Genomic DNA, 11,578 nt, shown 5'->3' on the forward strand with positions numbered 1-11,578 from the left:
TGGATGGATGGATATGTGGATGGATGGATATGTGGATGGATGGATTGATGGATGGATGGATGAATGGATGTATATGTGGATTGATGGATTTGTGGATGGATGGATATGTGGATTGATTTATTGATGGATGGATGGATTGATGGATGGCTTTGTTCTCTTATAATATCCACCTGGCACATCCAGAGGATGGCAGACCACCCCTCATAACCTGGTTCCTCTCTCTTCTTCCTAGGTTCCTGTCTTTCTAGGGAGTTTTTCCTAGCCACCGTGTTTCTACATCTGCATTGCTTGCTGTTTGTGGTTTTAGGCTGTTTCTGTATTGCACTTTGATTGATTCAACTTTATTGATTGATGGATTGATGGATATGTGGATTTATGGATGGATTGATGGATGGATGGATGGATGGATGGATGGATGGATGGATGGATGGATGGATGGATGGATGGATGGATGGATGGATGGATGGATGGATGGATAGATAGATGTGTGGTATGATGGATGGATTGATGGATAGATGGATGGATTAATGGATGGATATGTGGATTGATGGATGGATGGATGGATAAGTGGATTGATGGATGGATGGATAGATATGTGGATTAAAGGATGGATAGACTTGTGGATTGATGGATTGTTGTCTTTCCCCTTCTCAGTGGGCTTGCTGGGTCTACTGAAATGGAGGACTCGTCCTGAGCTCCTCAAAGAAAACCTGGAGAAACTCAAGATCATCGACGGAGAGGAAGTTGTCAAGGTGTGTGTGTACTGCGTGTGTGTGTGTGTGTGTACTGTTTGTGTGTGTGTGTGTCTGTCTACTGTTTGTGTGTGTGTCATCTCATGGCTTCTCTTCCCCTCCTAGTTTCTCCAGGACACTCTGGATGCTCTGTTCACCATCATGATGGAACACTCCCAGACTGACGACTACGACATCCTAGTGTTCGACGCCCTGGTGAGTGAGTGTGTGTGTGTTCATGTCTCTCTCTTATATTCTCTGTCACTCTTGTACCTGCTCTGTTCTCTGTCTGTCAGTCAGTTTCTGCATGTGGCTGTCTGTCGATCTCTATCCATATGCCTCTGTTATTCTCACTCTGAATAAACATGTCTGTATGTCTGTCTGTTGCTTGTCTGTGTGTCTTTGTACCAATGAGGCCAGCTCTCTCACCATATCAAATACAACTGTTACCCCTTCCTCTCCTCTCCTCCCCTCTCTCTCTTTATCTCTCTCTCCCCCTCTCGCTCTCTCTACTACTCTCTCTCTACCTCTCTCTCGCTCTCTCTACCTCTCGCTCTCTCTGTCTCAGATCTACATCATTGGTCTGATAGCAGACAGGAAGTTCCAGCATTTTAACACGGTGTTGGAGGCCTACATTAAACAGCACTTCAGCGCCACGCTGGCCTACAAGTCAGTACTACTTCCTCCTCGTCCGGTGTCCAACCCCTCCTCGTCCGGTGTGCAACCCCTCCTCTTCCTGTGTCCAACCCCTCCTCGTCCGGTGTCCAACCCCTCCTCTTCCTGTGTCCAACTCCTCCCCTTCCCGTGTCCAACCCCTCATCTTCCGGTGTCCAACTCCTCCTCTTCCCGTGTCCAACTCCTCCTCTTCCCGTGTCCAGCTCCTCCTCTTCCGGTGTCCAACCCCTCCTCCTCCGGTGTCCAACTCCCCCTCTTCCGGTGTCCAACTCCTCCTCTTCCTGTGTCCAACCCCTCCTCTTCCGGTGTCCAGCACCTCTTCTCTTCCTGTGTCCAACTCCTCCTCTTCCTGTCTGTTTATCTGTCTGTCTTTCTGTCTGTCTGTCTCACTGTCTTATTGTCTTAGAAGCAGCCTGATGAAGACTTTAATGCCATCATCGTAATAAAAATGTATTGCATTTCCAATTTCCTTGGAAATGCCATCTCTTTCACATTCCTAGTAAGACGGTGTAGTTAAAGCAGTAAGCTGTATTGATAATGACTCAACATGTCAGACTCATAATGAGATTTCCACAGGAGATGATGAACACATTGATTTTCCACTTTTGAATGACGTGTGTCATCATTAGCATTATGATGACAGATGATGTAGGCCTCATGATGGTGCTGGATTCAGGTAGGGTATGGTATGTTTACATGCACAGTAATAATTCCATTTTAAACTGATTATGGCAGTAGGCCGAGTATGGCAATAGTCATGTGAACACTTTACTCTGCTTATCTTAATCGGTGTAAGGTCAAATTCAAGGTAAGCAACGCCAATTAAAACATGTATTTATGAGCAATCTTTCTAATTGTTAGGACATGCAAACAGGCTGAATCAGAGTTCCTGCTGTATATTTGATCTGCACAAGTGGCAGCACCAGTAGCACAAGCCTCCCTCTTTAGCGCGAGTAAAGGATTATTAGGGAAATTGCATATTCACAATAATCGTATTCTAAAATGGATAATTTTTTTTTTTTCATTCTCAGCAATCTACACACAATGCCCCATAATGACAAAGCAAAAACAGTTTTTTAGACATTTTTGCAAATCTATAAATACTTCTAAAACAGAAATACCTTATTTATGTAATTATTCAAGCCCTTTGCCATGGTACTCGAAATTGAGCTCAGGTGCATCCTGTTTCCATTGATCATCCTTGAGATGTTTCTACAACTTGATTGAAGTCCACCTGTGGTAAATTCAAATGATTGGACATGATTTGGAAAAGCACACACCTGTCTATATAAGGTCTCACATTTGACAGTGCATGTCAGAGTAAAAACCAGGCCATGAGGTCAAAGTAATTGTCCGTAGAGCCCCGAGACAGGATTGTGTTGAGGCACAGATCTGGGGAAGGGTACCAAAAAATGTCTGCAACATTGAAGGTCCCCAAGAACACAGTGGCCTACATCATTTTTAAATGTAAGAAGTTTGGAACCACACAGACTCTTCCTAGAGCAATCGGGGGAGAAGGGCCAAGGTCAGGGTGGTGACCAAGAATACGATGTTCACACTGACAGAGCTCCAGAGTTCCTCTGTGGAGATGGGAGAACCTTCCAGAAGGACAACCATCTCTGCAGCACTCCACAATCAGGCCTTTATGGTAGAGTGGCCAGACGGGAGCCACTCCTCAGTAAAAGGCACATGACAGCCCGCTTGGAGTTTGCCAAAAGGCACCTAAAGTCTCTCAGACCATGAGAAACAAGATTCTTTGGTCTGATAAAACCAAGATTGAACTATTAGGCCTGAATGCCAAGCGTCACGTCTTGAGAAAACCAGGCACCGTCCCTATGGTGAAGCTCGGTGGTGGCAGCATCATGCTGTCGGGATGTTTTACAGCAGCAGGGACTGAAGGATCAAGGCAAAGATGAAGGTAGAAAAGTACAGAGCGATCTTTGATGAAAATGTGCTCCAGAGCGCTCAGGACCCCAGACTGGGTTTACCTTCTACCAGGACAACGACCCTAAGCACACAGCCAAGACAACGCAGGTGTGGCTTCGGGACAAGTCTCTCAATGTCCTTGAGTGGCCCAGCCGGAGCCCGGACTTGATTTCGATCAAACATCTCTGGAGAGACCTGGAAATAGCTGTGTAGAAACGCTCCCCATCTAACCTGACAGAGCTTGAGAGGATCTGCAGAGAACAAATCAAATCAAATTTTATTTGTCACATACACATGGTTAGCAGATGTTAATGCGAGTGTAGTGAAATGCTTGTGCTTCTAGTTCCGACAATGCAGTTATAACCAACAAGTAATCTAACCTAACAATTCCACAACTACTACCTTATACACACAAGTGTAAAGGGATAAAGAATATGTATATAAAGATATATGAATGAGTGATGGTACAGAACGGCATAGTTAAGATGCAGTAGATGGTATAGTGTACAGTCTATACATATGAGATGAGTAATGTAGGGTATGTAAACATAAAGTGGCATAGTTTAAAGTGGTTAGTGATACATGTATTACATAAAGATGGCAAGATGCAGTGGATGATATACAGTACAGTATATACATATACATATGAGATGAGTAATGTAGGGTATGTAAACATTATATTAAGTGGCATTGTTTAAAGTGGCTAGTGATACATTTTTACATAATTTCTTCAGCCTCCTGAGGTTGAAGAGGCGCTGTGGACCAATTCAGTTTGTCCGTGATGTGTACACCGAGGAACTTAAAACTTTCCACCTTCTCCACTACTGTCCCGTCGATGTGGATAGGGGGGTGCTCCCTCTGCTGTTTCCGAATCACAATCATTCCTATTTTTTGACTGGAGAGAGTATTTTCCTGACACCACACTCCGAGCCCTCACCTCCTCCCTTTAGGCCGCCTCGTCTGTGTTGGTAATACAAGCCTACCACTGTAGTGTCGTCGCAAACTTGATGATTGAGTTGGAGGCGTGCATGGCCAAGCAGTCGTGGTGAACAGGAGTACAGGAGAGGGCTCAGAACCGCACCCTTGTGGGCCCCAGGTGTTGAGGATCAGCGGGGTGGAATGTTGTTACCTACCTCACCACCTGAGGCGCGCCCTCAGGAAGTCCAGGACCCAGTTGCACAGGGCGGTCGAGACCCAGGGTCTCGAGCTTGATGACGAGTTTGAGGATACTATGGTGTTAAATGCTGAGCTGTAGTCGATGAACAGCATTCTCACATAGGTATTCCCGTCCCAATGGGTTAGGGCAGTGTGCAGTGTGGTTGGCGATTGCGTCGTCTGTGGACCTATTGGGTCGTAAGCAAATTGTAGTGGGTCTAGGGTGTCAGGTAGGGTGGAGGTGATATGGTCCTTGACTAGTCTCTCAAAGCACTTCATGATGACGGAATAGAGTGCTACGGGGCGGTAGTCGTTTAGCTCAGTTACCTTAGCTTTCTTGGGAACAGGAACAATGCCCTCTTGAAGCATGTGGGAACAGCAGACTGGGATAAGGATTGATTGAATATGTCCTTAAACACACCAGCCAGCTGGTCTGCCTGCTCTGAGGACCGGCTGGAATCCGTCTGGGCTGCAGCCTTGCGAGGTTAACACGTTTAAATGTTTTACTCTTCTGCTGCAGTGAAGGAGAGCCCGCAGGTTTTGGTAGCGGGCCCTGTCAGTGCACTGTATTGTCCTCAAAGCGAGCAAAAAAGTTATTTAGTCTGTCTGGGAGCAAGACATCCTGGTCGCGCGACGGGGCTGGTTTTCTTTTGTAATCCGTATTGACTGTAGACCCTGCCACATACCTCTTGTGTCTGAGCTGTTGAATTGCACTCTACTTTGTCTCTATACTGGACTTAGCTTGTTTGATTGCCTTGCGGAGGGAATAGCTACACTGTTTGTATTCGGTCATGTTTCCAGTCACCTTGCCCTGGTTAAAAGCAGTGGTTCGCGCTTTCAGTTTCACGCGAATGCGCCATCAATCCACGGTTTCTTTTGGGAATTTTAATCGTTGCTGTGGGTACGACATCGTCAATGCACTTTCTAATGAACTTGCTCACCGAAATCAGCGTATTCGTCAATATTGTTGTTGGACGCAATGCGGAACATATCCCAATCCACGTGATCGAAGCAGTCGTGAAGCGTGGAATCAGATTGGTCGGACCACGGTTGAACAGACCTGAGGGAGGGAGCTTGTTGTTTTAGTTTCTGTTTGTAGCGGGAAGCAACAAAATGGAGTCTCGTGTTCAGCTTCTCCGAAAGGAGCTTCGGGGGAGGGCCTTATATGCGTCGCGGAAGTTAGTATAACAATGATCCAAGGTTTTACCAGCCCTGGTAGCACAATCGATATGCTGATAGAATTTAGGAGTTTTGTTTTCAGATTAGCCTTGGTAAATCCCCAGCTACGATGAATGCAGCCTCATGTGTGTTTCCAGTTTACAAAGAGTCAGATAAAATTCGTTGCAGGGCCATCGATGTGTCTGCTTGGATATATACGGCTGTGATTATAATCGAAGAGAATTCCCTTGGTAGATAATGCGGTCGACATTTGATTGTGAGGAATTCTAAATCTGGGGACAGAAGGACTTGAGTTCCTGTATGTTGTTATGATCACACCACGTCTTGTTGATCATAAGGCATACACCCCCGCCCCCTCTCTTACCAGAAAAGATGTTTTCTTTCGCCCATGCGAAGAACCACTGGCTGCACCGACTCCGTTAGCGTCCCTTGAGTTAGCCATGTTTCCGTGAAGCAAAGAACGTTTCAATCCCTGATGTCTCTCTGGAATGTTACCCGTGCTCGGATTTCATCAACCTTATTGTCAAGAGACTGGACATTGGCGAGTAGTATGCTAGGGAGTGGAGCGCGATGTGCCCGTCTCCGAAGCCTGACCAGGAGACCGCCTCGTTTACCCCTTTTTCTGCGTCGTTGTTTAGGGTCACCGGCTGGGATCAGATCCATTGTATTGGGTGGAAGGCAAAACACCAGATCCGCTTCGGGAGAGTCATATTCCTGGTTGTAACGATGGTGAGTTGACGTTGCTCTTATATTCAGTAGTTCCTCCCGACTGTATGTAATGAAACCTAAGATTACCTGGGGTACCAATGTAAAGAATAACACATAAAACAACAAAATACTGCATAGTTTCCTAGGAACGCGAAGCGAGGCGGCCATCTCGGTCGGCGCCGGAAGTGTAGATGGGATGGGATGGGAGTAACTCCTGTAGCCTCATACCCAAGAAGACTCAATGCTGTATTCGTTGCCAAAGGTGCTTCAACAAAGTACTGAGTAAAGGGTCTGAACACTTATGTTATTTCAGATTAATTATGTTATTTCAAAAATGTCTAAAAAACTTTTTTTGCTTTGCATTAACAGGTATTGTGTGTAGATTGATGAGGGAAAACTATTTAATACGATATAGAATAATGGTTGAAAAATGGTTGAAAAACGAGTTTTAATGTCTCCAACCTAGGTGTATGTAAACTTCCGACTTCAACTGTAGGTACATACAAGTGTCTTATATCGGTTGAAAGCTTAAATTCTTGTTAATCTAACTGCACTGTCCGATTTACAGTAGCCATTATAGCGAAAGCATGCCATGCGATTGTTTGAGAACGGCGCCCCACATCAAAATATTTTTCCGCCGGCACAGGTTTCTTAAATTCACAAATAGCGATTAAATATTCACTTACTTTTTGAAAATTTTCCTCTGATTTGTCATCCAAAGGGTCCCAGCTATAACATGTGTCGTTTTGTTAGATAAAATCCTTCTTTATATCCCCAAACAATCAGTTTAGTTGGCGCCAGCGATTTGAGTAATCCACTTGTTCAACATGCAGAGAAAGGAATCCCAGAATCTACCTTTGTTTCATCAAGTCAAAATACGTTTCTATTTACTTCTCAGATACCCTAAAATGTAATTAAACTATAATATTTCTTACGGAAAGAAGTATGTTCAATAGGAAACCGATTTTAGCAGGTGCGTCTTGTCTTCATCGCGCCCAAACACGAATTTCCAAGACTGTGTCCCTGTACTAAAACTGATATTTCTTATTTGTTTTGGAAGTTTCAAGCCTGAAACCTTGAACATACCCTGCTGACACCCTGTGGAATCCATAGGATTTGCATGTTAGGATCTAGAATAAATTTTCCATTGTAAGAGCATGGTCGCTCTCAAAGAAAATATTCTGGTTGGTTTTTCTTTGGATTTTCTCCTACCATATCTATTGTGTTATAGTCTCCTACGTTATTTTAACATTTCTACAAACTTCAAAGTGTTTCTTTCCAATGGTATCAATTTTATGCATATCCTGGCTTCAGGGCCTGAGCAACAGACAGTTTACTTTGGCCATGTCAGTCAGGTGGAATTTGAGAAAAAAGGGACCTAGCCCTAAGATTAACATGTGTAAATATTTGTATGAACATAACAAGATTCAACAACTGAGGAAAAAACTGAACAAGTTCCACAGACATATGACTAACAGAAATGGAAATAATGTGTCCCTGAGCAAAGGGGGGGGGGGGGTCAAATCAAAAGTAACAGTCAGTATCTGGTGTGGCCACCAGCTACATTAAAAGTACTGCAGTGCATTTCCTCCTCATGGACTGCACCAGATTTGCCAGTTATTGCTGTGAAATGTTACCCCATTCTTCCACCAAGGCACCTGCAAGTTCCCAGACATTTCTGCGGGGAATGTCCCTAGCCCTCACCCTCCGATCCAATAGGTCCCAGACATGCTCAATGGGATTGAGATCTGGGCTCTTCGCTGGCCATGGCAGAGCACTGACATTCCTGTCTTGCAGGAAATCACGCACAGAGCAGTGATTTGAGCAGTATGGCTGTTGGCATTGTCATGCTGGAGGGTCATGTCAGGATGAGCTTGCAGGAAGGGTACCACATGAGGGAGGAGGATGTCTTCTCTGTAATGCACAGCGCTGAGATTGCCTGCAATGACAACAAGCTCAGTCCGATGATGCTGTGACACACTGCCCCAGACCRTGACGGACCCTCCACCTCCAAATCGTTCCCGCTCCAGAGTACAGGCCTCGGTGTAATGCTTATTCCTTCGACGATAAACGYGAATCCGACCATCACCCTTGGTGAGACAAACCGCGACTCGTCCGTGAAGAGCACTTTTTTGCCAGTCCTGTCTGCTTTACAACAGGCCTACAAGCCCTCAGTCCAGCCTATTGCGGACAGTCTTAGCACTGATGGAGGGATTGTACGTTCCTGGTGTAACTCGGGCAGTTGTTGTTGCCATCCTGTACCTGTCCCGCAGGTGTGATGTTCGGATGTACCGATCCTGTGCAGGTGTTGTTACACGTGGTGTGCCACTGCGAGGACGATCAGCTGTCCATCCTGTCTCCCTGTAGCGCTGTCTTAGGCGTCTCACAGCACGGACATTGCAATTTATTGCCCTGGCCACATCTGCAGTCCTCATGCCTCCTTGCAGCATGCCTAAGGCACGTTCACGCAGATGAGCAGGGACCCTGGGCATCTTTCTTTTGGTGTTTTTCAGAGTCAGTAGAAAGGCCTCTTTAGTGTCTTAAGTTTTTATAACTGTGACCTTAATTGCCTACCGTCTGTAAGCTGTTAGTGTCATAATGACCGTTCCACAGGTGCATGTCCATTAATTGTTTATGATTCATTGAACAAGCATGGGAAACAGTTTTTAAACCCTTTACAATAAAGATCTGTGAAGTTATTTGGATTTTTCCCAATTATCTTTGAAAGACAGGGTCCTGAAAAAGGGACATTTCTTTTTTTGCTGAGTTTATGTGTAAATTTATTTTGCAGCTCTCGTGCATGCGACCCGAGTGGTATGGTCAGCATATAATGCATGAATCAGCCACCAGGTGCCAGTGTGAATACTGTGTGCCTGTAGGGCTGCAGTAGAAGTCTATGGGCTTAGAAACCAGCATAAGGCGAATTACTTGACCTTCGTACTTTACTGAAGGCTGGCCAGAATAATCAAACTGGGCTCACTGAGTCTTAGCTCTAAAATACCCAATGCTACTCTCTAGTCTCTCTCTCTTTCTCCCCTTGTAAACACTAGTGCAGAATCAGTATTCAAGAGAGAGCATAACTATACTGTAGGTGAATCTGTATGATCATTCATGTCCTAAACTCATCAATGATTAGTGGGCAACATGTAAGATTTATTAGTTTGAATCAGAAGTTTCTCAAATTCTATAAGAGAACTCTGATTTAATAAAAGAACAATATATTAGATTTATCTCTCCTTTAACCTGCTTTCACCGTTCTGTTTCACTTTCTTTCTCTTCCATAACTTTTTGCTTCAGTCGTGAGTTCTTATTTATCCATCTGTTTTCTGCTTCAGTCGTGAGTCTTTATTTATCCATCTGTTTTCTGCTTCATCGTGAGCCTTTATTTATCCATCTTGTTCTGCTTCAGTCATGAGCCTTTATTTATCCATCTGTTTTCTGCTTCTGTCATGAGTCTTTATTTATCCATCTGTTTTCTGCTTCAGTCATGAGTCTTTATTTATCCATTTGTTTTCTGCTTCAGTCGTGAGTCTTTATTTATCCTTCTTTTCTGCTTCAGTCGTGAGCCTTATTTATCCATCTGTTTCTGCTTCTGTCAGAGTCTTTATTTATCCATCTGTTTTCTGCTTCTGTCATGATCTTTATTTATCATCTGTTTTCTGCTTCAGTTGTAGTCTTTATTTATCCATCTGTTTTCTGCTTCTGTCATGAGTCTTTATTTATCCATCTGTTTTCTGCTTCTTCATGAGTCTTTATTTATCCATCTGTTTTCTGCTTCAGTTGTGAGTCTTTATTTATCCATCTGTTTTCTGCTTCTGTCATCTGAGTCTTTATTTATCCATCTGTTTTCTGCTTCTGTCATTGAGTCTTTATTTATCCATCTGTTTTCTGCTTCAGTTGTGAGTCTCTTATTTATCCATCTGTTTTCTGCTTCTGTCATGAGTCTTTATTTATCCATCTGTTTTCTGCTTCAGTTGTGCGTCTATTTATCCATCTGTTTTCTGCTTCATTGAGTCTTTATTTATCCATCTGTTTTCTGCTTCAGTTGTGAGTCTTTATTTATCCATCTTTTTCTGCTTCTGTCATGAGTCTTTATTTATCCATCTGTTTCTGCTTCTTGTGATCTTTATTTATCCATCTTTTTTGCTCAGTTGTGATCTTTATGACCATCTGTTTTCGCTTGTCATGGTCTTTATTTATCCATCTGGTTTCTGCTTCAGTCGTGAGTCTTTATTTATCCATCTGTTTTCTCCTACACATGTCTCCCCCCCTCCCTCCATGCCCTACAAATGCCCTCCCTCCCTCCCTCCCATGCCCTACACTTGGCCTCCCTCCCTCCTTCATGCCCTTACATGTCTTTCATTCTTCCCCTCCATCCATCCCTCCTCCCACCTCCCCCTTCTTCCATCCCTACACAATGTCTCTCATCCAGCAGCATACCACCCTGCATACCACTGCTGGCTTGCTTCTGAAGCTAAGCAGTTGGTCCTGGTCATCCCTGGATGGGAGACCAGTGCTGCTGTGAAGTGGTGTTGGAGGCCAGTACAGCACTCTTTCCTCTGGTCTAAACAAATCCCATGCCCCAGGGCAGTGTTGGGGACCATGCTCTGTGTAGGTGCCGTCTTTCGGATGTGACGTTAAACGGTGTCCTGACTCTCTGAGGTCATTAAAAATCCATGGCACTTATCGTAAGAGTAGGGTGTTAACCCCGTGTCCTGGCTAAATTCCCAATCTGGCCCTCAACCATCACGGTCACCTAATAATCCCCAGTTTACAATTGGCTCATTCATCCCCCTCCTCTCCCCTGTAACTATTCCCCAGGTCGTTGCTGCAAATGAGAATGTGTTCTCAGTCAACTTACCTGGTAAAATAACGGTAAAATAAAAAAATATATAAAAAAAATATCCTCCCTCCATCCCTCCACATGTCTCTCTCCTCCCTCCTTTAGTGTCGTTGCTCCATGGTGGTGAATGGAGCATGTTTAGCCAGAGTTAGTGTTGTTGTTCCACTGTGGTGATATCCCTAATACATTTTAGGGCAGAGTTAGTGTTGTTTTCCACTGTGGTGAATGGAGCATGTTTAGGGCAGAGTTAGTTCGTTGTCCCACTTGTGTGAATGGAGCATGTTTAGGCCAAGTAGTGTTGTTGTTCCACTGTTTGGTGAATGGAGCATGTTATAGGTGCAGCTTAGGGTCGTTGCCCACG

General features: G+C 44.4%; 1 protein-coding gene across 1 annotated transcript in view; it reads left to right on the plus strand.

Moving 5' to 3' along the window:
• The window catches only part of LOC112074679 (dedicator of cytokinesis protein 2-like), a 49,840-nt gene that overhangs the window by 25,012 nt on the left and 13,250 nt on the right, over positions 1-11,578 (plus strand). Inside the window, 3 exon segments of the mRNA XM_070440623.1 lie at positions 655-752; positions 858-947; positions 1,300-1,400. Coding sequence (XP_070296724.1) covers positions 655-752; positions 858-947; positions 1,300-1,400 — 289 coding nt within the window.

Source organism: Salvelinus sp. IW2-2015, unplaced genomic scaffold (genome assembly GCF_002910315.2).
Source record: "Salvelinus sp. IW2-2015 unplaced genomic scaffold, ASM291031v2 Un_scaffold2755, whole genome shotgun sequence".
Classification (NCBI taxonomy): Eukaryota; Metazoa; Chordata; class Actinopteri; order Salmoniformes; family Salmonidae; genus Salvelinus; species Salvelinus sp. IW2-2015.